Raw genomic sequence first — 27,718 nt, forward strand, 5'->3', positions numbered from 1 at the left:
TTGGTACTTACTCTAAATTTTCAGTCTATTTTAGGTGAACTGTTTATTCTCTTTTTGTTCTCCCTCTGTTTCTCTCTTTCTCTTTATCTAAGCTCCTCCTCCTCATTCTCTTCCTCCTTTATTTTGTTTTCTATGTGAGTGTTTACCTTTTTATTCATCTTATGCGTGTCATGTGGCTTTTATATAGGTTGCATATTTTCCAACTCAAACAGGACTAGTGCTCAAATGAAGTCTGAATAAATAGAGCATCATTTAAAGTTTAGAAAGCCTCTAAAAGCTTTGGGCACAAATACATTGACATACCTGGTTGATCTTTTGTATGCCCTGATTATTGTAAATGCTTGCTTTGTACTTGGCCATACTGGTGGTGGTTCTCATAAATGGAAAGACTTTTAGAGACTGACTTGTATTGGAACTTATTACAAAAAGATCTAGAAATGATAAAATATTGATCATATGCCCAGTCCATTTATATTGTATTCTTTAGAAATTAGCAAGGGAAATAAAATTTCTCATTAAGTACGTTTAAAACTCATTAGAAACATAAGTAATTAAGATGGGAAATTAAAATATATAATTCATTTAAGAAAAAGTAAGGAACTAGAGACTAGAAAGTCTAAATTTTGTTATAGAAGTTTAATTATAAAAGGCTACATTAAAAAATTTTAGGCATAATTTAGAAATAAATAAAAAATTTACATCTCAAGGTGGTGATGATACACTTTCCTATGTGTTGAAAATATTTAAAGTGGTCATGAAAAGACTGAATATGTGAATTTCCTATCTATTCTAATGACTATACTTACATTCATGAAATAGTCATTGAGAGAACATGATTAAGATAGGAAAAAAGTGGTCATACCGGGCTACAGGTAGATTTGGTGTCTTGATTCTTAGGCAGTTTTCAAAATAATTTCAAAGTTTTGGCAGAAACTGCTAAGCAAAATTTTTAAGCAAACTGCTTTAAATAATTTTCATTATAAAAAATGTTTTATATTCTGAAATGAGAATTACTATACTTTGAGGTTCCAATGAATTTCACATAAATGGCAAAGTATAACCAAAAAAAATCTCATGACATTGTTCACCACTTTTGCCATTCTTGGACCCAAGGCTGGAAAACATTTTCAGATACTGTGCTTTATCCTGAAAGGATTTGGTGAAAAGGGATCTCTGAGGTGAATATCTGCTCTGCTTGGCCTTTGAGAGAAGGGGAGAGGGCAAGGCTGGTCTTGGGCAAATTACTTCCACCTCCCTTTTTGCCCTTGCTTCAGCTCCAGGGGAGCTGGAAATGCACAGGAGGAGTCAGAAGACCTGGGTTCGAGTCCTGGCTCTGCCACTTACTACTTATGTGACTTTGGGTAAGTTACCTAATATCTCTGGGTCCCAGTTTCAGTACAGGATTGTTGTGAGAATTAAACGATCTATGTAAATGTGCTCTATAACCTCCCAAGAGCTGTAGAAATATAAATTCTTATTATCATGGGCTTAGCCTTCTTCTCCCCTATTCTGTAGTCTATTGTCCTCAAATATCCCTTTTTAAAGCAAGCCAGAATGACTTAACTACTTTTGTTTCTCCCTATCTCCTCTTCATATTGAAAATATTATTTCTATCCTCTGTCTGATTAACAGTTAAGTATTCTAAGAATGTAAAACCCAGTTGATTAAATTAATCTTCACTATAGAGAGTGGATTATTATGACCCCTTCTTAACCTTCCCACTCTCACCTTTCTTCTTTAATATTCTCAGAATTATGTGCTTAGAAACATCAAAGAATCTCTAATGCATGAAAATTCAGACAGTGTTGAGGAGAAAGATTTTGGCAGAGGGAAGTGCCTTGAATCCTGTTTCTTAGCTCACTGCTCCATTAGTTAGTAAGGTTGACTGGGAAGATGGTTATATAAATGTGCCTCTAGTCCATTCATTTTCTCTGTGGGAAAGGAAATGGAAATAGTTCAGAGTTAAAAGTTCTTCAGAGGTCTCACTGAAAGGTTAACCTGAGGAGTATAGCAGAGAGAAGAGATAAGGAATTTGGTGGCTATTTGTTTGGTCAGTGCTTTGAGTATTATCTGATTTGCCTCAGCTTCTCAGAAATTAAGTCCTAGCCCACCCTCAGCCAAACTAAACTTAAAATGCTGTCTTTATTGGGTGCTCGGTTTATAGAGGGTGCTTGCAGCTAAGGAAGAAAGAGCACTTGCCTTCTGGATCACACCTGGGTTCTGATCAAGGAATTTTTATGAGGGCATAAGAAGAGCTTGTCGCTCTACTTGTTCCAATCCTCTCCAACAATCTAAGAATGCTTGGTCTGACTATCTGTAAATAATAGTAATAATAGCCACTTACATGAGCTGCTTGCCATTAATGCCTAATTACCATGGAGCATAATAACAGTTACTCATATCATGATTAGATTACATTATTAAAGATTTTTTTATTTTGTTTTTTTAAGCCTTGAACCATTCACTTATGCTCAATATGGTTTCTTGCTGAAGTAGCAGTGTCATCTTTCATAACTAAAAATTAGAGGAAAATATGGTAGAAATCAAATGCAAATTGAAACAGTAAAATACACTTTTAAATTTACCAATTAGTGGAAAAAATGAAATTATAATACTTATGCTGGCAAGGATGCAGTGATATGGATACTCTTATACATTGCTGATGGTGCTGAAAATTAGTATGATCCTTTTGATTATTTTTTCCCAACACTTAAAAATGTTCATAACTTTTAAACCAGTAATTCCATAGTTGCTAATGTCTCCTAGGGAAATAGTAGAAGAAAAAAGCTAATTGCTGGGAGATTATCATTGTAGGATTATCATGGTAGTGAAAAACCAGAAGCTACTTAAGCATCCAACAGTAGGAGAATAGTAAATTGTCATTCATCTGCTGGATGAACTATTATACACCTGTGATAAAAAAGATCATTACAAAGGCTGTATGAGAAATATATATAAGTGATTAAAAGCAATTTATAGCTTGAATGAGAAGACACTCAAGGTAGTGGTTGTTTTAGAGTCAAGTCTCTGGGTATGTGTATTCAATTTTATAAATGTTCTGTAATTTTGGATTACATTTTACTTTTAAAAAGTAAAAGGAAACAAAATTAAAATAGAAACATGTTGTGACAGATCATTATTAGTTTCTAGCTGCAAGAAAAGTTTGGTAACAGTTAACCCCCTCAGCCCATTTTCAGTAGAGGTTCTCATTAAGAACCTGCCATTTGAAAATCTGTGTCATAATAGTGACTACATTATTGCCCTAGGATGTCAGCAAAATTCAGTATTGGAAAATGCCCTATAAAGCTGGTTTTAGCTTCTGCTGGTAACATTAATATAATCCTAAAAATATTGACAATGTTTCAGGCCTTCTAGAGCCATCTTTCTGCCAGATATTAATACGTTAAATAGATTGAAATGTTAATTATATACTTGAGCATTCTAAGACACGTGTGTGTGTGCACGTGTATTTGTACATGGACAAACGTGAGAGATATCAGTGTTTAAAAAGTTGTGATATTTACTAAATTTTTCCTTTGGGGGCTTATCTCAGTAAAGAAAGTAAGAAAAGGTAGAAAATAATTTTGTTTAAACTTTTGTTTAATCTCATGAGGCTTAACCTATTGACTTATCTGTCTATTATTGACCATTTTATGAAAAGAGATTTTTCTAACATGGAGCACACTTTTAAATGAGAAAAATTTTTTTTAGTGCTCATCGTATTTTTTTATGACAGTTATAAAGTGTTGTCCACTATAGCTGTGGAATTATAAAACAAAATCCAAATAGGGAACCAAGTAATCCTATTAAGAACATACTCTTATGATAATATAATTAATTTGTAAACTACCATATAATAATCTTGTTGTGGCATTGAATAGTATGCCTGCATCATGAACACTTGATCTCTTTCTAATGGGTACCATGCCAAAATATTGGTAAATGTTCAAAAAAGAACCTAAACAATTTATAGTGTGTCACTAAGAGTAGAGAGAGCTTAGAAAAATAGTCTGTTTCAAAGTTTATGCCACTGCATGTTATAACACTCATTAAATGAAGAAACACAATACTATGAGGTTTATCAAATTATGAAATTGATGAACATCTCATTTGAAAAATGTATTCTAGTGATAAATTCTTTGGTAAATTTAGGAAATTGCCAATGAAGTATACAGAACAGAATTATTTGTATTCATCTAAGCCTTTGAGGATAAATGTCTCAGAACATGTAGTAATGTGAAGAATTTGGTGTGAAAATATTTGTATTAGTGAATTTTACTGCTTTATTACACTTTTCTTCTAAACAGTCATGTTCTTGGAGGAGTTAATGCTCCGTGTCTGTAGATACGAAAAGAGTGAAAAACTTTATCTTGCATGAATTTTATAAAAATGATGACTGTATTTGATAAACTGGTAGGATTTGTCTTAGTAAATAGATTGCCTCTGGGTTCCTTTCTTCATTGGAAGAAAAATGAACATTTTGTGAATGACAAGATTCTTAGTCTCTTTTCAGTATTACATTAGTCAAGTAATCTAGATGAATTGTAAAATCACTTTGTAAAGTGCCAGTTAAGAGCTAGTTTTGCATTTTGTGTTAGGTTAACTCACTGGGATAAAATAGTCAAATTGCTTTACTCAAACCAATAAAAGAAAAACTGTTTATGTTGTTACCTGGCATTATAAAAAATAAAACTTTACATTTGTGAAGTAATAGTAAAAGCTCACTTTATTGAACTATTGAACACTCAACTTTGTACCAGACATTATTCTAAGCTCTTTTACTTACATTAATTCATTTAAGTATAGGAGCTGCTTATGGATACTGCAGCCATTTCAGGATAGCTCTTTCTGTCTGTTGAGAGTAGAAAGTATTGTGGTTAATTTGTGTTTGACAGTAAGAACTGTAGCATATAAATTATATCTACTTTGTTTTACTAATTTCATTATGTATTTAAAATGCGAGTGAGATGGAAAACCCTTCCTTTTGGTCTACTTATATAAACCTTTAAGAGTTTAATGTGGTCAGTCTAATTCTCTTCTCTAGCCTCTGTATCCACTGGGATATGTGGAAAGAGCATGAATTTTAGAGTCCACATACCTTGGGAAAGATATAGAATATTTGTTAACTTTAGATTTGTTTTCTTCTATGGAAAATACCTATAAAAACATGTAACCTCACAGGATTATTGTGAGGAACATAAGAATTATTCAGTAAATATTTTGTTAGGTCATTGGATGATTGAAATGCTTGGCACACAGGTTGTTAATTAATGCTGGTTCCATTTCTCTTGTTTTCCTTTAAGGCTTTGGAAAGAACAGTCTCTTTTATTGTTCACCTCCTGAAAGTAATGCTTGTTGCCCCTTAATTGCAGCAGCAGCCACTGATTGAAATTTCCAGATCAGGAGTTGAGTATCCATTCCAAATTACCTCTCTAGAAAGTAAACCCAAACTGCTTCTTTGCACCACCCTTTTCTTTAGACTAATTCCTTTTCCTTTTATTTTTTCTGTTAAAATTTTCTTTTCTGTTTCAATGTGTATTAATCCATTTTCACACTGCTGTCAACATAAAGATACTACCTGAGACTGCGTAATTTATTTTAAGAAGAGGTTTAATTGACTCACAGTTCTGCATAGCTGGGGAGGCCTCAGGAAACTTACAAAATGGTAAAAGGCGAAGGAGAAACAAGCACCTTCTTCACGAGGCAGCAGGAAAGACAGTGAATGAGGAACTGCAAACACTTTTAAAACCATCAGTTCCCCTGAGAACTCACTCGCTATCATGAGAACAGCATGGGGGAAGCCGTCCCCATGATTCAGTCATGTCCCGCCAGGTCTCTCCCTCAACATGTGGGGATTACAATTTGAGATGAGATTTGGGTGGGGACACAGAGCCAAACTATATCTTTCTGCCCCTGGCTTCTCCAAAATCTCATATCCTTTTCACATTTCAAAACCAATCATGCCTTCCCAACATTTCCCCAAAGTCTTAACTCATTCCAGCATTAACTTAAAATTCCAAGTCGAAAGTCTCAACTGAGACAAGGCAAGTCCCATCTGCCTTTGAGCCTGTAAAATCAAAAGCAACTTAGTTACTTTCAAGATATAATGGAGGTACAGGCAGTGGGTAAATGTTCCTATTCCAAATGGGAGAAATCAGCCAAAACAAAGGGGCCACAGGCCCCATGCAAGTCTGAAACCTGGCAGGGCACTCATGAAATTTTACAGCTCCAAAATAATCTCCTTTGACTCCATGTCTTACATCCAGGGCATGCTAATGCAAGGGATAGGCTCCTAAGGCCTTGAGCAGCTCCACCCCTGTGGCTCTGCAGGGTACAGCCCTTATGACTGCTTTCACAGGCTGGTGTTGAGTGCCTGTGGCTTTTCCAAGCACACGATGCAAGCTATAGGTGGATCTACCATTCTGGGGTCCAGAGGATGGCAGCCCTTTTCTCACAGCTTCACTAGGCAGTGCCCCAGTGGGGACTCTGTGTGTGGGCTCCAGCCCCACATTTCCCCTCTGATTTGCCCTAGTAGAGGTTCTCCATGAGGGCTCTGTCCCTGCAGCAGACTTCTGCCTGGATATCCAGGCTTTCCCATACATCCTCTGAAATCTAAGTGGAGGCTCTCAAAGCTCAACTCTTGTCTTCTGTACACTTGTAGGACCAACACCACGTGGAAGCTGCTAAGGCTTGGGTCTTGCACCCTTTGAAGCTACAGCCCAAGTTGCATCTTGGCCCCTTTTAGTCATGGCTGGAGCTGGGGTGGCTGGGATGCAGGACACCAAGTTCTGGGGCTGCACAGAGCAGCAGGGCCCTCCAGCCACAAACCATTTTTCCCTCCCAGACCTTCGGGCCTGTGATGGAAGGGGCTGTCTCAAAGATCTCTGAAATGCCCTAGAGACATTTTCCCCATTGTCTTGGCTGTTAACAAGTTACTTATGCAAATTTCTGCAGCTGGCTTGAACTCTTCCCCAGAAAATGGGTTTTTCTTTTCTACCCCATGCTCACACTGCAAATTTTCCAAACCTTTATGCTCTGCTTCCCTTTTAAACATAAATTCCAATTTCAAACCATATCTTTGTGAATGTAGATCACTGAACGCTTTCAGGATAAGCCAGGTCACCTCTTGAATGCTTTGCTGCTTAGAAATTTCTTCAGCCAGATACCCTAAATCATCATTCACTATCAGCATTTTGGTCAACACCATTCAACAAGTCTCTAGGAAGTTCCAGACTTACCCACATCGTCCTGTATTCTTCTGAGCCCTCCAAACTGTTGTATCCTCTGCCTGTTACCCAGTTCCAAAGTCGCTTCCACATTTTCAGGTTATCTTTATAGCAGTATTCCACTCTGCTGGTACCAATTCTCTGTATTAGTCCATTCTTACACTGCTCTAGAGATACTACCTGAGACTGGGTAATTTATTTTTTTTAAATAAAAAAGAGAGATTTAATTGACTCACGGTTCTGCATGGCTGGAGAGGTCTCTGGAAACTTAAAATCATGGCAGAAGGCAAAGGAGAACCAAGCACCTTCTTCACAAGGTGGCAGTAGAGAGGGCAAAAGGGGAACTGCTAAAACCATCAGCTCTCACGAGAACTCACTCACTATCACGAGAACAACATGGGGGAAACCGACCCCATGATCCAATCACCTCCCACCAGGTCCCTCCATTGACATGTGGGGAATAAGATTTGGGAAAAGATTTTGGTGGTGACACAGAGTCAAACTATATCACAATGTTACTAATATAATGAGGTTTTATATTAGAAATCTTAAAATGTAGTTTTAATATAAAAATCTACAACTCTTTTTAAAGTAAACTAGTTTTTCTCACAGAATGAAAGAACCATGCTCCTTTAAGATAACAATATTGGTTGCAAAGTTATAAAGATTTCAGGTTTTTCTTTATGAAAACCATTTTCCTTCACACTTTTGAAATCCTACAGTTTGTAACAGCCTTCATAAATCAGTGATTTTCGTTTTAGCTCTGGCACAAAGCTTTTCAGCCAGTCCTGCTGTCTGTACCTGCTGCTTGACATCAGCAGGATTCTTGTCAAAACCTGGGTTTTGCATAAATTAGTGTTTAACCCTGGACAGGCTTTTCCTCCTCACTTCAGAGCAGCTTTTAAAAGACTGTCATGCCCTTATTCAAAGATAATGAAAGTGAATTTGACTATTGTACCATGCATTTTGTACTCTGGAGAATGTAGCTTATCAACACTGTTAGAATAACTTGAACTTTCCTAGTCTTTTTTATTTCTCTTTGAGCCTTAATTAATAATCTCCAGTCTTACACATTGCTTTACAATAGAGACATCATCATTGATACTCCAGTGTACCTTTCTGTTTGTCCGGAGGATCTGTTTGCTCTACTTTTTAATAAACAATTTACATTGGGGGCAGGGGCACAACAAAGGGGGGCACACTTTAAATAATCTTATGGATAAACTTAGAATTTTTAAAAAGTTGATTGTCTTAATACTTTTCAGGAAGATACTATTTGAAAACCCAAGAAAATATGTGACTCTAATAACAGAGACTTCGTGCTTTCCTAACTTGTTCTTGCTGTCACTGTTTCAGTTACGGCTGAATAGCAAAGGAGAAATAGCTTCATCCTTGAACGAGAAGAATATAACACATATTTGATATGATCATACATTTATTATGTTCTTCCTTTGTGTAAGATGATAAGCAAATTACTCTCCAGATTGTAATCAGTTCCCCCAACCTCTGTTGAACATCTCAGATGTTTCAGATGTGGAATTACAGGTTACTAAAATACGGTTTATGAATTTCAATAAACCTAGAAATAGAATCATTACACTAAAATGTAATATATCTAGTAGTCCTAGTTGAATCAGGTGATACATGTCATCCAATTTTCCTTTACCTAAGTTGACAGAAATAAGTTCATCTCTCTTATTGTTCTTGTAGAAAATCTTGGGGATACTTTTTCTTTCTTCAACCATACTACCGTCAAAAATGACTGAGAAGGTTTTCTAAGCTTGGAAAGAGAATAATTCTTTTTAAAAGAGAGCTAATTACTAATATGCTGAACCTTTTGAAATCTCAATGTAAGCAAAAATTCATACATTTAAGCATATTGCGCAAAATCAGCATTTATATAACAAGATGATATATTCTCTACTAACTTACTGAGGTAAAGTAGTATAAATGGTTGATAATGTGAGGATTAGAGTTTCAAAACATGATTACCATTGGAATGCTTATTGTGTGCTCGACACCGTGTATAACTCTTGATGTACATTAACTGATTTAATATCTATAGGATCTCTATAAAACAAATACTAATATGTTTACTTTACACACTAGGAAAACTACAAATATAGGTTCAGAGCTGTTAAGTAACTTGCCTAAAATCTTTGAGCTAGTAAGTTGCAGAGCTGATAGTCAGGTTTAGGACTTGGTGACACCATAGAGCATGAACCTTCACTTTATCTGTAAATGGAGGTAAATGATACAAACCTACTTGAGAATTTTTGTATGAATTTAATGAAATAATGTTTATAAAAATGTTTAGCATATTAATTGGTTCTCAATATGTGATAAATTGTTCTGATGAGTATTATTTAGTTCATTCAATCTTAGTTCTCACAAACTATAAGGGTGAGAACAGAAAATGTAGTGGTTAGAGGTATCAGCTGGTACTTTTCAAGGTGATAGAAGTATTTTACATAGGGCAGGAAAAAAAACCAACATATTTCTTTTAACCTATTATTCCATTGCTAAAAGAACTTAATTTTACACTAAGACTATCTTTATTGTCTTCTAAAATTCAATAGGATCTTGGTTCAAGATTAAGGTACATTTCAACTGTCCATTTAGATGTTACCCTTTTAGATGGTAGTCTTCTAACTTCCACTCAGTTTGTAAAAATAAAGGCTGACAAGTCACCAAAATAACTTTTCAGAAATACCTGATGTAATATTACATAGTTAATTTCAGAATATACCAACAATAATACTGTGCCAAAATAATATCTTTCATTAACACATGGACTTTAACTATACTTAAATTTAAAACTTTGTATTTAGGTTGGGAAAATAATTCTCTATAAATTTAGAATAAAATAGATCTGGGAATAGATTGTAAGCATTTCATTTGATGGCAAGCACAATATGAGTGACCAGTAATTGAGCACCTACTAAAAATATTAAAGCAAGATTAGATATCAGATTGCCTAATAGATTTGTATATTGCCTAATAGAGTACCTTCATGAGAAATAATAGCATTGTATTCCAAGTAAGCCATACTTGGAATGTTATTCTTAGTACTAGGTTATGCAGAATGGTAACTATGAAAATGTATAAAGGAAAAGATGATCAAGATGGTGGAGATTCTGGAAATAATGGTATTTGACCAAGAATTCTTATTAATAGAATAAGGAGAAGTAGAATATTTATTTTTAAATAATATCTTTCATATAGCAAAGGAAACAGACTTAAGAAAATATAAATAGAAGTTCCAGAGGCCAGGTGCAGTGGCTCACGCCTGTAATCCCAACACTTTAGGAGGCTGAGGCGGGTGGATCACCTGAGGTCGGGAGTTCGATACCAGCCTGACCAACATGGAGAAGCCCTGTCTCTACTAAAAATACAAAAAATTAGCCGGGCATGGTGGCGCATGCCTGTAATCCCAGCTACTCGGGAGGCTGAGGCAGGAGAATTGCTTGAACCCAGGAGGTGGAGGTTGCGGTGAGCTGAGATTGTGCCGTCGCACTCCAGCTTGGGCAGCAAGAGCGAAACTCTGTCTCAAAAAAAAAAAAAAAAAAAAAGTAGTTCCTGAAGTTCAGATTTGCACTTTCTAGTGAAGGATGCAAAGCAGTGGAGTTGGCTGCCTGAGGAAGCCAGAGCTCCCTTCACCAGAGTTATTTGCAAGAGGCAGAGCCACCATTTGAGTGAAATGCCATGGATGAATTTTGTGCTAAAGGGAAGATCAGAGCAGTGACTCCTGGAGTACCTCACATTTCTGAAACTATAGCTTTAGTACTCAGCCTGATAATTGATAAAGGTTTGTAAACCATAGTTTTCTTTATATTTCACTGAAGAGAAATAACAAACTATGGGTTGTTGGACATGAATAGGGAGTTAAATGTGATAATGGTGTTTGGTACATTGGGCCCTGCCTGCTTTAAGGCTTAAATTTTTCATTCTTTTCCTGTCATTTTTATATTTCTTAACTCTCATTAAGAGGGTGAAAACATCAGCAAACAACTATTTTTGTATCATTTGGTATAAAAATTTTTTCTTACAATTATATCAAGCATTTATTATAATTATCTCTCCTACCACTCCAAGTTTTAGTACTTTTTTGTGGCATTGATCTGGCCTGTATTTTATCAATTTGGCATGAAGGATTTTTTTTTTTTCTGATTTTTTTTTTTTTTTTTCTTTTTTGAGACAGAGTCTCGCTTTGTCACCAGGCTGGAGTGCAGTGTGCAATCTCGGCTCACTGCAACCTCCACCTCCCAGGTTCAAGTGATTCTTCTGCCTCAGCCTCCCGAGTAGCTGGGACTACAGGCATGCGCCACCACGCCCAGCTAATTTTTGTATTTTAAGTAGAGATGGGGTTTCACCGTGTTGGCCAGGATGGTCTTGATCTTTTGACCTCATGATCTGCCCACCTCACCCTCCCAAAGTGCTGGGATTACTGGCGTGAGCCACTGCACCCGACCCTTTTTTTCTGATTTTTAAAAATCTGTATTATAGGTGTCCGTGGCATACTGTATCTGTCTGTATTGTTGGCCAGTCACATATATAAAATACATTGGCCTGTTTTAGCATTAAAAGCATTCTGGCATTATGATATAATCATTGCTCTCAGAGAAAGAATTCGTTAACTCATCTTATATTAGCCTACCAATTTAAGATGTAAAAATGACATAAACTATGAGAGAGTGAAATAGTTAACCACTTGTGATTAGTGCTCATATGTCTTAACCATAAAATATTCTAAAACATACTCAGTTAGCATATTTGGGAAAGTAGTTGCTTTTGCAAAAATAATTTACAGGCATTGACCTGAAAACATATCAATAGGCATAGATAGGCATATGCATTTTTCATTATTAATCATAATTGCTGTACTTCTACCTTTAAAATTTTGTTTCTAACTGGTTTCTTTTTATGGGATATCTTAAAATTTTAAGGGTGTAGGCTAAAGGCAATATGTTCAAAGACGTCAATCATGTTAATTTATTTTTTGCTTTCTCTTAAAATACTCAGATTTTATAGAGTGTCTGTAACTTTTGATTGATCATTTTCAGTAATGCACCTTTGCTAATTTCTTTCCTCCTTTTGTTCTATTTGCCCTTTTTTCTTTATACATTAAAAAAGAAGAAAAAGAGGCCACCCCACCTCTCCCCAAAACAAAAAAATGGTAACAATAAAATGAATTATATGAAATTATTAGTTTTAGTGAATAGTTTTTGAACCTCTGAAGAAATAAAAGTTAAGCTGGTGGCAAGAACCTTTCTGCTTGCATTGGCTCTTTCATTTTTTTCCAAAGACATTTTTGCTTTTTTTTTTTTTTTCTGTTGAAAGCAATTTGAAGAATACACTTACAACAAGCTAAGTTCCTAATTTTCAGCAAAATCTATCAGTCTTATTTAGTTTAATTGAAGTGAGTAAACAAACTCATGTGTTTTGAATAGAAGTATATTTTATTAACTTAGAGTTATTTCATTGAGACTAATAGCCAACACTGCCTATTTGTGAAGCTCTTTTTAGGTATTTCTCATAGAATTCTCCTGATAAACCTCTGAGGTCATTACTTTAATCTATATGAGAAAACGAAGATGTAGAAAAGATGAGTAACATGCCTATGATGTGGTAGAATCTAAACCCAGACTCAGATCTGACTTAAGAGGTTGAGCTCTTACATGCCAATGCTGTGATATAGTATCTCTCAAGGAAATCTTTGAGCCAACTGACACATTTTGGAGCAGAAATATGTTCCCTACTCTGATTTCTGGACAAGCTTTTGGAATCTATTTAATCTTTAGCAATGGGTTTCAGAGAGGTACACATTTTTAAAAATTATATATTCGTTCTTGTACTTTACTATTTCAACAAAGACAATAACCATTACATGATGTTTATAGTAGCTTCAGGGCTGAAGCCATCTATTTAGTTAAAATTAACCATAGAACTTGGAGGATATTGTGCTAAATGAAATAAGCCAGACACAGAAAGACAGACACTACATGATCTCACTTATATGTGGAATCTAAAATAGTCAGACTCATAGAAACAGAGTAGTATGGTGGTTGCCAGGAGCAGAGGGTGAGGGAAATGAGGAGATGTTGGTCAAAGGTTACGAAGTTTCAGTTATGCCAGATGAATGGGTTCTGAATATTTAATGTGCAAAACAGTGACTACAATTAACAGTAGTGTATTGTATGCTTGAAATTTGCCAAGGTAGATCTTGTGTTCTTTTCCACAAAAACGGAGAAAGAATAAAGAAAATGGAACCTGTGAGGTGATGGATATGTTAACCTTGATTGTGATTATTTCACAGTGTATACATATATCAAAACATTAAGTTGTACATCTTAAATATATATGATTCCTGTGTATCTATACCTCAATAAAGCAGAAAAAATTCAGGAATAACATTGACTGTAGAAAAAAGTTCCTGATGGAAAACTATGTGAAGCAAGAAATGGAAATATGTACTGTATGATGCAATGAAAAGAACTTCAGGTGTACAGCCTAAAGATCTCACTGAAGCATGGCCATTTACACAACTTTGAGCTAAGTACTCTGAGCCTTAGTTTTTTCATCTATAAAATGATGAGATTAATTCAAAACCTTATTATAAGGATTAAATAAGATAACATGCAAAATGCCAGGCACACAATGGAATAAGCATTCATACTCCTTTTTTCTGTTTCAAGTTGTAAACTCATGTGGTTTCAAATGGAAGAGGATCCATAACTTTTATCATTTGGAATTTAATAAGGGTGTCTTCTCTCCTACTGTCTTTTTTGTACTATATTCTGATTAAAATATGGATGCAGCTTTTTTATGTTTTCACTGAATTTTCACAAGTGCTTAACCTGCCAAAAATAGCTTGTTTACATTATATTAATGTGTAGATCTTAGTGATGTTAGAGGAAGGACAATGATGAATAGTACTGTATTTGCTTCTACTGTCATTTAAAAATTAGTTTTTCATTTATGTTAAAGTTTAGATGTCTTGTTTAGATTGTGCTTTACTAAGAAGAGCTTATAATAAAACCCTTTAGTTAGGTATTCAGATGATTTCGTGATATCCTGTAGAATCATAAACAATTTTAATATAACTTTAGAAAATATAGTATTTAAAGAAAAAAGATTAGAACCACAATGGGATGTCCCACAGTCCTCCTGAAATTTTCTATGATACTGGAATGAAAATATTATATTATGTCAGCCATGCATTTTGAAACAGTTGTTTAGTAATAAGGTTTTGGATCTGATTTTTCTTTTGTCTTCAATTAGCATTTTTTTCTCTTCTGCCATAAAATGTTTTGTTTAAATAAAATGCGCTGGATGAGGTACATAAAAAGAGATTATCTTAGAGCTGCTCTGGAGGTATGGGAGACTATAATTCTCCAATATATTTTCTTCTAAAGGGGAATTGTTTTACTCAGAGCTTCAGAAACCAAGATAATCTGTTATAAAACTTACTATATTTGGTTATATATCATAATAATTTTCTCATGTGTTAATGAAACCTGAGGGGTTTTTTCCATTTAGGTATATGAGGTGAGTTTTTAATTATAAAATGAGACATTTAATTTATAGGAGTCAAGTATAGGGTTTAAATTTTCTCTGTGATAGAAGGCAAAGAGAGAAAGGCTCTGAACTCAGAGCCAGAGACCTGCATTCCAGTTCTGGCTCTTCCACTAGCTCATTTTATTAATCAAGTCACTCCACCCAATTGGTTGTCAGTGAGTAGCAAAGGTTGAACTAGGTTGGGTTTTCAATTTCTGTGGCTTGAGGGCTACAGAGGTTGAAGAAAGTAAGGAAGAGAAAGCCAAAGGGGTACTGCTCACAAATGTGTAAAAACACCCACTTTAACCTGGGCCCATATATTTTATATAGGAATTCTACATAAGATTTCATTTGAAACAAGAATGCTGAATTTACCCTCAAAATAAATAATAAAAAAATATAAATCTGCTCTGTTAGATTTATCTCCAGTTCCCCTGCAGTTCTGAGATTTATGATACCTGTATTCCTTACCCTCATTACTAGGTACCACAGTGAGGAGCAGTCGGGCTTGGTAATCAGACCTGTGTTCTAGCTCAAGTAGTGGCACTAGTTACTTGAGCAAGTGATAGCCTCTTAGTTTGACTAACTGGTCTTTACAAAATCTTCCTGTTTTATAATCTGTGGTTCCAGGCTACTATGGGCCCAGGTTTTTGTTGTTGTTGTTGTTTGTAGTAGAACTACAAATATTAAAGTGGAACTTTTTTTAAACAAGGATAATTGGTAAAGTTCAGTATTGATAATAATACATGACTCCCATGGGCACCAAGGTTGTCTGTAATCTTCATAGAAAATAAGGGCTGAGGCTGGGCGCAGTGGCTCATGCCTGTAATCCCAGCACTTTGAGAGGCCAGGGTGTGTGGATCACTTGAGATCAGGAGTTCGAGACCAGCCTGGCTAACATGGTGAAACCCCGTCTCTACTGAAAATATAAAAAAATTATCTGGGCTTGATGGCGCATGCCTGTAATTCCAGCTACTTGGGAGGCTGAGGCAGGAGAATAGCTTGAACCTGGGAGGTGGAGGTTGCAGCGAGCCAAGATTGCGCCACCACATTCCAGCCTGGGTGACAGAGCAAGACTCAGTCCCTCCCCCCCCCAAAAAAAGAAAAGAAGAGCTGATTCAGCTTTTAATTTTTAGCTACTCTAATATAGAAGAATATTAGTATAGTTAATCTAAAAACAGACTTGTGTTTAAAGATATTTTAAGTTTTATTAAAGTCCATTACATGTTTTGGGAGAGCAGATTTGTCTTTATGATGACTACTTAGGTTTTATATAAAAATCAGTTTACACTTCCATAAATACAAGCTAAACACCTCAGGCAAAAGGTGGCTTGGAAATTCATAGAATAAGTGGTTCATGTATGAATCACTGAAGGAGACATGTACTTAGTAACATTTCATGGTTCAAAATATCCTCAATTTCAAGGACTACTGCAGAGTATATTGAATTTCATATGCTGATGTATGTAGTGTGACTACTATACAAATTCTGTTAAAAGAAACAAATGATTAAATTTTATTCAATTATACATAACATAGCTATTAGGTGACAATATTAAGTTTTTCTAAGTTTTTACTTTTTTTTCATTGAAGAGAATAATTGCCATTCCCATTTCCCACCTCCACCAACCAAATAATGTATCACTGGCTCTTCACAAAGTTATGACTTGGGAAAATGCTGAAGGAATGGTAATATAAGATAAAGTGGGCTAGGCATGGTGGCTCACACCTGTAATCGCAGCACTTTGAGAAGCCAAGGTGGGTGGATTACCTGAGGTCAGGAGCTCAAGACCACCCTGGATAACATGATGAAACCCCATCTCTACAAAAATACAAAAAATTAGCTGGGCATGATGGCTGGTACCTGTAATCCCAGCTGCTCAGGAGGCTGAGAGGGGAGAATCACTTGAACCTGGAAGGCGGAGGTTGCCTTGAGCCAAGATTGCGCCATTGCACTCCAGCCTGGGTGACAGAGCAAGACTCCGTATCAATTTTTTTTTAAAAAAAAGGCAAGGCGATTCATTAAGTTAAGTAAAAATGAACATATAGCTGGAGCTGAGGTAAGTATTTAAGTATTCTGAGCAAATAGAGCTCCCCCCCAAAATTTCCATAGAGAGTTGGGTCAGCATTTACATCTTAGGGGTAGAAGCAGAGGAAGAAATGTCCCAAATTTCCAAACTCAAACTTCCTGAGGTTAGAATTCTTTTCCAGGCTGCTCTGATACTTACGAGTAGGAAGTGTCATTTGCCTAGCCTAGGGTTTCTCAACTTCAACACTGCTGGCATTAGGACTGGATAATTTTTTGTTGTGTGGGCTGTCCTGTGCATTGTAGGATATTTAGTAGCATCCTTGGCCTCTACCCATTAGAGAGAATAACAACTCCTTCCAGGCATTGCCTGGTGCCCCCAGCCGAGGCAGAATAGCTCTCACTTGAGAACTCCTTCCTTAAAGGACTGGTTTGTATGCTTAGCTGCATTTCACCTTACTATTTGTGGAACAGAGAACCTGACTTCTATTTAAGTGTGTTTCATACCTCCTTCTGAAGTGTGTTCCAAGTGACCAATTTATGATGAACTTTTATAACACGGCTCATTTATAAATGGGGAATATGTAGTTTGTCTGTGTTCTCACTCCAGATACAGTATACAGTAATGCAAGATTGAAGATGATATGCAGGAGATTGAAGATGATATGCATATCATTGAAGATGATATGCAGTTGTAACTTGTCAAATGCACATTATAGATGAAGTTGTATATCTCCTTTTTGCATTGGTTTTTGTCTTTTGTTGTATTAAAAATACCACTTCATTTATGTTTGGTGTCAATGATTATTGCAGTTTTGTATCTTTTCATTAAGAAGGAGCAATAAACTAGTAAATATTAGTATAAAAGAGCTCATATTGAATATTAGTTATTTAGTTTTATAAAACCTATCTGATAACATGGCTGAGGTAAAGCAAAAGTCTTTTTTTTTAATATTTGAAGAGATTTATTCTGAGTCAAATATGAGTGACCATGGCCCATGACACAGCCTTCAGGAGGTCCTGAGAAAAATGTGCCCAAGGTGGTCGGGGTGCAGCTTGGTTTTATATATTTTAGGGAGACGTGAGACTTCAATCAAATACATTTAAGAAATACATTGGTTTGGTCAAGACGGGACAACTTGACGCGGGGGCTTCTAGCTTACAGGTAGATTTTTAAAAATTTTCGGTGCAAAAATCTGAGTCCCAATAAAATGGTTCTGAATCACAGAATCTTAGGTGAAGATGACATTGGACAGTTCCTATTTATGAAAATTATTGCAGATCTTGTAAAGAATCTTGCCTGTGAGTCAGAAAGAAAATGGCCCTGGTTTGGACTCTTCCTCTAATTAGCTCTGTGACTTGGGAAAATCACTTCACCTCTGTTGGTTTATAGACTCATCTGTTGAATCTAGAAGGATGGATTAGATGGCCTTCCAGAACTGTGCCAGCAATAATGTAGTGTCAGATTTTTTAAAAAATGTTTGTAAACTATGAAATTAAAATTATTTTTTTTGAGTTGTAAATCTCTTACAGAGTACTGAGACCTAAAGGAAGAAGATAGGCTAGAAGAGGAATAAAGTATAAATTTCATTCAAAGATGGCTGAAAATAAACTGATCTATTAAATCAAGCTGTGTGTTATATAAAGAGGAAAGAAGTACCCATTCTGTGCTAAAAATTACTAGCCATATACTATAAGAAGTGACTGTTATGGGTAACCAGATTTGCTCTCAACAGCTCTGCAGGACGAGTATTTAAAAGTTAAAAAGCACAGATTGTGCCTCTGACAATACTGGAACTGAAAACGAAACTATCAATATCTTTTTTTTTGTTTTGTTTTGTTTGAGAAGGAGTCTTGCTCTTTCGCCCAGGCCGGGGTGCAGTGGCGCCATCTCGGCTCACTGCAAGCTCCGCCTCCCGGGTTCACGCCATTCTCCTGCCTCAGTCTCCTGAGTAGCTGGGACTACAGGCGCCCACCACCTCGCCCGGCTAATTTTTTGTATTTTTAGTAGAGACAGGGTTTCACCATGTTAGCCAGGATGCTCTCGATCTCCAGACCTCGTGATCCGCCCGCCTCGGCCTCCCAAAGTGCTGGGATTACAGACGTGAGCCACCGCTCCCGGCCATCAGTATCTTTTTTACTTTTTTTTAGCTTCTACTTTATATAGACAGATTAAAGACATCAAGTTATGGGTTATGTGAAAGAAATCTCATGGTTGGTCATCTCTGTAAAACCATTTACTTGGATCTGGTTAGTTCAGTTCGTGAATTCTTTAAACACAATAGATAGAAATAGATTTTCAAATAGCATTGTCGTTTTTATTATGTAAATCCAGCTCTCAGCAAATACAGTGTTCTATCTCTGTGTATTTTATTAATAAAATACAGATTTTTAGATGTTCTCCAGCCAATTCTGCAGCCAAGTGTGGAGAAAAGTAGTGTTCCATTCTAATTCCTGAAATAATTACTTCATCTCCTACAGTACCAAATATATTTTCATAGTTTTCAGTTAATATGCAGAGTTTCAAATGTTGTCATGTCTTAAAATAGCTACTTTTCACATTTAGCTATAATACTTGAAAATCATTCAGAACACTGACCAGAATAATAAAAAATAACTTCTTTCCTGAATACTTTTATATTTTTCTTTTAATTGCTTTGCTTAATTACAGATTTAATATCTGATACTTCTAACCATTTTGAGATTGATTGTTAATGAAAGGGATATAGGGAAAGGAAAACTCATCTGGAAGTTGATCTCTAAAAGGCAGTTATTTAATTATACCAGATATATTGTCAGATTTCTGCATTCTCTTCTTTCAGTGATGATAGGCCCCTCAGGATAATCATTAATTTTTGGCTATTGGCTTCTTTCTTTTACATGCAGACTGAGACTTAAAGATTTAAACAGCAGTGTTAGAATGCAAAACCGAAAGATACTACTGTCTTAGAAGTATTAGGGCAAAGTCACAAAGCTTTCCCAAGCTTCAGTATTCTTTATATAAAGTGGAAATAATAGTTCTTTTTTTTTTTTTTTTAAGAACACTTTGGAGGATGTCTAAAATGAGAATTATGTTCATGCCAAATTTAAAAATCATTGCTAAATAATAGGATTTGACCAAATTATCTTACCATCTTTGTTTCCATTAGGTAAAATTGCAGTAATTGGATCTATAAAGATTTAAAGAATAGAACTCAGTCTTTTCTATGTTATTAATAAGATCAAAGGAAAGCAATATTTTGAGAAAGAAGATTCAAAGATAAAGTAAGGAAGAGAAAAAATAGGATTAATTTCCAAAATCATGCAAATTATTGTGCTTTGATAATTCAGTTGGAATTTAAACTCCCTGCTTAGTGAAATAGATGCTTTCTTTTTCATAAGCAAAACTGAGAGCTAATTTTTTCTCTCTCTAATAGGGCACATACTTCATAGCTGTGTTAATTCAAAAACATTAAAATAACAGGGTGGCAGGACTCAGTAAGAAACCAGTGTGGCTTTGACTATATTTTGTTGCTTCTAAGTCCTTTTCAAATATTATCATTAACTATACTCTTTATGCTATTTAATCTGCTTATCCTAATTTCCCTATGCTACTCCTTGAGCTGGTAGATATACCCATTCAGTAAGAAAGCAAATAAAAATAAAATAGTTTGAGTCTTACTCTGGTGATCTCTCTATCATGCATGAAGCTTTCTTTATATGTAAATTGTATTCCTCCCCTATTCCAAACCATTATTTTTTTCTGTCTCTAGATGTAAGGTTCTTAACAGTGTTGGAGATTTCATCAGATGGGGACAGACAGCTGGTGAACATTCTTTGGCTCTTCAACCCCTTTTCTTTATTCTACCAAAACCCTTTTCCATGATAAATACCTAGAAACATTTAGAAGCCCAAATATTCAAGAAAATTGTCATTATAATGCTTGCTTTTCTGTATGTTTTTACCACATTGTGTCAAGCCATTTGATGAGATGATCTTGCTATTATTTGGAAATAGTTTCCTTTTCTAGAATAAAATTCAATTCTAATCTTACCACTATAAACGATGTTTTTCTGTTACCAAGGATCAAAAGAGTTTTAACAGTATCCCTGCCTTTTTCTTTTCTTTTCTTTTTTTTTCCCTTCCCCTTGCCTCCCTCTGTTGTAAAAGTTGACGTGTGAATTCCAGGGCAGCTTAAGAGACATATTATTAAAATAGGGACCATAAAATTTTTTTTACTTAAGAAACTTGGAGCCATTTTGAACATGTAAAATCACTACTCTTTGCAAATAGGAGGAAGAAGGCACCTACGATCAAACTCTGGAGTTCCGTAGGGGAGGTGATGGCCAGCCAAGACGATCCACTCGGCCAACCCAACAGTTTTACCAACCACCCCGGGCTCGGAACTAATAGGAAAAGGTAAACTTAACATTGTGAAGTGATTTTCATATAAAGAAAGATGAAGTTCATGTTAAGCATATAAGTCCAATTAGTGATTTTTTTTTCTTTGAGACAAAAGTTTCACTCTTGTTGCCCAGGCTGGAGTGCAGTGGCGTGATCTCGGCTCACTGCAACTTCTGCCTCCCAGGTTCAAGCGATTCTCCTGCCTCAGCTTCCCGAGTAGCTGGGATTACAGGCATCCACCACCATGCCCAGCTGATTTTTTTTTTTTTTTTTGGTAGAAATGGGGTTTCACCATGTTGGCCAGGCTGGTCTTGAACTCTTGACCTCAGGTGATCCACCTGCATCAGCCTCCCAAAGTGCTGGGATTACAGGAGTGAGCCACCATGCCTTTTAATGTGCCTACTAGAAAATTTAAAATTACATATGTCTTGTGATATTTCTGCTGGGCAGTACTGTCCTAGAATGTGATATATCTTTATCTTCCCCAGAGTTCCTTCACTGGTTAAAAATTAGTTCTGCCATCCTAAGTGAAGAAATTTTTTTCATCTGTTCTAACCCTCAGCTTCTCATGTAGTAGTAGTCTGCCTAGAGTGGAAGTCTAATGCTAATTGACTTCTGAATTACTGTAGCAAGCCAATGTAGCACCTTTTTCCCTTTATCACTGGCTTTTTTTGTGTGCCTAATGCAAGGTCATCAAGTAAACAGTCCTGACCTACTGTCCATAGTGTCACAGAAGAGCTACTTCTTGACTCTAGGCATTTTTCTTACGGCATGGAATAACTGGTTTATCATTTAATGCCCGTGTCTGCTTTTAAGCAGAATCAAAAGAATATGTAAGGACTTCAGCAACTTTGTGTTGTATAAGACAGAACATACACTTATAAAATAAGCTCAGTGTGCTTATAATTAAATCACACTGAGAAAGGTGAATGAAAACTGAGAATTCTCTCTTAGCTTTGCCATATATGACAAACCCACAGCTAGACTTATACTGAACAGGGGAAAAACTGCAAGCCTTTCCTCTAAGATCTGGAACAAGACAAAGATGTCCATTTTTACCACTTGTATTCAACATAGTTGAATAAAATAGAAGTACTAGCTAGAGCAATTAAGAGAAAGAAATAAAGAACATCTGAATTGGAAAGAAAGAGTCAAATTATTCTTGTTTGCAGAGGATATGATCTTATATTTAGAAAAACCTAGAGTCTACCAAAAAAACTATTAAAACTGACAAATTCAGCAAAGTTGCAGGATACAAAATCAACATACAAAAATGCTACTATTTCTATATGTCAACCGCAATTGGTTTTTTTCCCCCTTTTCTTCTTCTTTTTTGAGACAGAGTCTGGCTCTGTCACTCAGGCTGGAGTGCAGTGGCACCATCTCAGCTCACTCCAGCCTCTGCCTTCTGGGCTCAAGACGTCCTGCCATCTCAGCCTCCCTAGTAGCTGGGACCACAGGTGCACACCACCATGCCTAGCTGATTTTTGTATTTTTTGTGGAGATGGGGTTTTGCCATGTTGCCCAGGTTGGTCTCAAACTCCTGAGCTCAAGCAATCTGCCTGCCTCAGCCTCCCAAAGTGCTGTAATTAAAGGCATGAGAGCCACTGTGCCCGGCCTCAACAGCAAACAATCTGAAAAGGAAACCAAGAAAGTAATCCCAATTAAAATAGCTACAAATACAATAAAATACCTAGGAATAAATTTAACCAAAGAAGTGAAAGATCTCTACAATGAAAACTGTAAAACATTGATAAAAGAAATTGAAGAGGACACACAAAGAAACTGAAAAGATACTCCATGTTCATGGATTAGAAGAATCGATAGTGTTAAAATGACAGTACTACCCCAAGCAATCTACAGATTTAATGAAATCTCTATTAAAATACTAAGGACATCCTTCATATAAATAGAAAAAATAATTCTAAAATTTATATGGAACCACAAAAGTCCCAGAGAAGCCAAAGTTATCCTGAGCAAAAAGAAGAAAGCTGGAGGCATCAGACTACCTAATTTCAGATTATACTACAAAGCCATAGTAAACAAAATAGCATAGTACTGACATAAAAACAAACAGACCAATGGAACAGAATGGAGAACCCAGAAATAAAGCTCTATATTTGCAGTCAACTCATTTTTGACATAGGTGCCAAGAACATACATTGGAGAGATGATAGTCTCTCCAATAAATGATCCTGGGAAAACTGGATATCCATATGTGGACGAATGAAACTAGATTCCTACTCTCATCATAAGCAAAAATCAAAATGGATTAAATACTTAAATCTAAGACTTGAAACTATGACACTCGTAGATGACAACACTGGAGAAACACTCTAGGACATTGGTCTGGGCAAAAACTTTTTGAGTAAGACCTCAAAAGCACAGACAACCAAAGCAAAAATGAACAAATGGAATAACATCAGTTAAAAAGATCCTGCATAGCAAAGGAAACAGTCAACAAAGTTAAGAGACCACCCACAGAATGGGAGAAGATATTTTCAAACTATCCATCTGACAAGCACTTAATAACCAGAATATATAAGCTCAAACAACTCAAGAAAAAAAATAATAATCTGATTTTTTAAATGGGCAAAAGACTTGAATAGGCATTTCTCAATAGAAGACATACAGATGGCCAACAGGTATATGAAAAAATACTCAACATCATTAATCATCAGAGAAATGCGAATCAAATACAATGAGATATCACCTTACCTCAGTTAAAATGACTTTTATCCAAAAGAAAGGCAGTAATGAATGCTAGCAAGGATGTGGAGAAAGGAGAACCCTTTTACATTGTTGGTGGAGATGTAAATTAGCACAGCCACTATGGAGAACAGTAAGGTGGTTCCTAAAAAAACTGAAAATAGAACCACCATATGATCCAGCAATCCCACTACTGTGTATTTATCCAAAGGAAAGGAAATCAGGGTATTTTATTTCTTTTTAATTGCTTAAAACAAAGTTTTAAATTGTGGCCAAAGATTGTCAATTCCCTCATTGCTGGAAGGCAGCCATTGTTTAACAGTGGACTCAATTTCTTCAGGGCTGTTGAAGGCAGGTAGGATCTAGCAGAGCTAGAAGTAGAGAGGAGGCAGTGAACATGAATGAGGGTGCAGCCAGATGAGGGGAACTCTTAGTCCCCTTGACCCTTCTTTAGTTTCTTTCATATATTTTATATACTAGGGTTCCATGGGAAATTTCCTTTGAAAAATAATATATTGCTTAAAAGTAAATTGTAAACCATTACCATATGGTAACTGTAGCTTATCCATATCAAATAACAACGCACACAGTTCCTAATCAACTTAAACATCACAATCTTAGTGGTTTTCTGTGTTCCCTGAGTTAAAACTTCCATCTTGACAAAGTGCTTGCTTTGGATTGTACTGTTAACAGGAAATACATGATGCAGATATTTTGGATTCCTGACATCGATAAAAAAAATTGGTGGGGGACAGTGCCGTGATGGTATCATTTGAAAACTCTCACTACAAAATTAACCCTAAAAAATAAGACACGTGATCTTGTTTGAAGAAAATTTTACTTAGTTTTGCATTGTAATTCAAGCATATGTTATGAAAGACTATGAAGTAGAATGAAATACCTCTTTGACATAGTATCTTTGAATGGGAGGTTCAAAAATAATAATGTTCTGCTCTTGTTACATAATGGAATATATTCTTGAGATAAAAGATATTTGTTTCCTCATTCCTGGTTTGTATTAACTTAAACATCTAAAAAGAAGATAAACATTGTAGCCAGCCATTTGACTTCCAGAAAATATAAGCATGAATTCTAATATATGCTGAAATTTTCTAAGGTTTTGTTATCTGAAATTATGAAGGTAGTGAAGAAAGCACTTAAGGTGCTTTCTATTATCACTTTTAAAAAACATAATTTCACAGTCAAAGGTTTTCTTTTTATGTTTTGAGTACTTTACTAGGTGATGAATGACACATGGTAGCTGTTCAGTAAGTGTTTATTAAATCAGTATGTTTTGATAAAGTTTTAGATTTGTAATTTGCACATTCTTTGATTATCCTAAAACTTTTTTTCAAGGCCCCCACAGACCCCCTTCCCCCAACCCTCTACACACATACACTTCCTCATTGTGGTGAGAGAATTGGATTCCACTTGAGCCGAATACTAAGGACAGCTTCAATGACAGAGCAGGAGATACCTAGGAATCAGGGCTAGGTGAGGGAAGGTCTCGGGGAGCATGTGGAAAAATAGGCCCAAGTCTGAGAAAAAGTGGTGACAAGTCAGATATGAGACTTTAGGGGAGATAGAGCCCAAAACTCCAAACTTCTAGTTCCTGGACACTGTCATAACTGTTAGCTTGGAAATATGAGCAGATATAAAATAGAGAAATTATACATAGTTCTTTAGTCCAACCAAAATTTTGTGCGTTTGGAGAGGTTTCTGACATGAGTGGAGTCCTAGGAACTAGATACTAATTAGTAGGAGCAGCCCTTAGACATGAAGTTTAAGCTTCACATTCCTGGTGGGGTGGAGTCCTCTGAAGACACTGTATAGGCAGAGGAAAGTTTAAACGAGGGAAGCAGAGTCCATAGCAAGTGGCTCTCAGTGGCTACAATAGAGAATATGAACCAAAACAATGGGTGTTAGAAATATTTTTCGGTGATGAAAACAGCATGGCTTCAAATACATAAGAGTTTGAATTTGTTGTGTTTGATGCTGTCATGAACTTTTGATTAAGAGAGTGATATGATCAAAATTAAGCTTAGGAAATATTGCAGCTGGATGTAGGATGGATTATAGCACCAGGAGGGAAAGAACCTAAGAAGCTATTGCACTGGTCCACTCAAACATTGGTTAGAGTTGCATGTCCTGCTGTGAAAAGAGAGATGACAGAGACCTGTGCAGGAAGCTTTTGTAAGACAGATCAGCAGGAAGCTCCTGCTGCCATTGAGGTCAAGGCTCAATGTGTAAAGCAGTTAAATAAACGCTGACCCACTTGGAACTTCCAGTTTCTTCTTTGTTTGATGAAAGAATGGTATTCCCAGTTTCACGTACTAGTCAGAATCCCTAAAACCAATAGCTAAGCATAGACTACTACATAGGTACTGTAAACTTATTTTCAAAGTCCTGGTTTTTAACACCATTTTTAACTACTAAAAGATGTATTTTTAAATGTTGAAATTTTTTTTGACAATCTGGTCCAGCATCAATGTCAGGAAAATGATCACTATAAAGATAACTGTTACAGAACTCCATGATGCCAGCAGAACAGGCAGCAGGTGAGGATTATAGTACCCGACGCTCTTTATTTTCTAAGCAGGAGACTGTTTACTTCCCAAGACTTATGAGCTGTTTGTATGCAGCCGCAGGAACTCCACTAGTCCCTGCCTAAGCACGCTGTCATGCATGAGGCTAAAATAGGCCTGGAGCATACAAGTCTTCTCTCGCCATTTATCTCAGCTCTTTCTCTTGTCACCACCCAAAGTGGTTTTAACTAGAGTGGTGCCTAATAAATGTGGGGAGCAGGCAGGGGGAGGTGACAGACCAAAATAAATCACCTGTGTGGAGCAACTCAATTCAGAGGTGTTCACAGAAGAACTGGAGGCGGTTAAGATAGGGAAAGACGTGGTTCATTGGCAGACTGCATCTGTTTTCGGTAATCCTCTGTTACAAACAGTTCAGTTAATCCAAATTCCTGAAATCAACATGCCAGCAATAAATGGTATAACAGTGGCAGAGATGTACTTTAACAAAGTCTAAAAGAAAAATTTATTTTCAAAAAAATTTTGCTTTTTTCTTTCATATTGCTTTATAAAGATTATGTTTACAAATTAGCAGTATCCAAAATTCTAGTCAAGATCTATTTATATTTATACAAACACTTCACATTTACAGATAAGTTTCAGCAGAAATTTATCTTGACAAAGTATAGAAAAGTTAATTTGAGGCTTCAATTTCATTTTGTTCATTTCTTTTTAAAGTAGACTCTTTGTGAAGAAACGAGCCGGTGACTGAAACATCCTGGTGGAAACCTGTTGACAGACCTTCCACTTTCTCTTCAGAATAAGTAGCAGCTGTGGTGGATATTATTATTTGAAGAAAGAAAAAGCAGATTTTAGGGTGGAAAAAACAGTCAACTCACACAAAGAATGGGAAAAAATACTGAGTTAAATAAAGCAAATACCTTTTACAAGTGAAAGGAAGAATTTTTCTTCTGCCATCAATAAAACCATTGTGCTATTATTGTTTTACTGTGTGTTTTATTTGCCTGATGTTATCTTTCTTGTTCATCTGGTATTAACCCCATACTAATTGCCTTTCTATGGGATAGCAATTTCAGCATACTGAAGCCTCCCCCTATAATTACAGAATAAACTGACACAGCTTGCCGCATTTCTTAAAAAAACAGCCTGAAGCCAAATAGCAGTTCTTAGTATGGTAATACCTGCTAAATATGACGGCAAAAAGTATTTAAAACTTGAATATGTTGTTTATAACACTCTGGTAGCTTTTCCAAATGTAATTCAATTTTAAAAAA

At 36.0% G+C, this 27,718-nt stretch overlaps 1 protein-coding gene across 16 annotated transcripts in view; it reads left to right on the forward strand.

Moving 5' to 3' along the window:
* Nucleotides 1-27,423, forward strand: part of TDRD3 (tudor domain containing 3) — a 178,414-nt gene extending 150,991 nt beyond the window's left edge. For 8 of the 16 annotated variants that reach the window (XM_063714926.1, XM_054529088.2, XM_054529089.2 and 5 more), the window contains 3 exons: nucleotides 17,885-17,974; nucleotides 21,082-21,207; nucleotides 27,162-27,423. In XM_063714926.1, the coding sequence (XP_063570996.1) occupies nucleotides 17,885-17,974; nucleotides 21,082-21,198 (207 nt within the window). In that variant the 3' untranslated portion in view covers nucleotides 21,199-21,207; nucleotides 27,162-27,423. The remainder of the gene's footprint in view (nucleotides 1-17,884; nucleotides 17,975-21,081; nucleotides 21,208-27,161) is intronic. The other 8 variants (XM_024231004.3, XM_009248675.4, XM_054529086.2 and 5 more) reach the window with 3 other exon arrangements.
* Nucleotides 27,424-27,718: the final 295 nt, after the last annotated feature.

This window comes from Pongo abelii, chromosome 14 (assembly GCF_028885655.2).
Source record: "Pongo abelii isolate AG06213 chromosome 14, NHGRI_mPonAbe1-v2.0_pri, whole genome shotgun sequence".
In the NCBI taxonomy this organism is placed as follows: Eukaryota; Metazoa; Chordata; class Mammalia; order Primates; family Hominidae; genus Pongo; species Pongo abelii.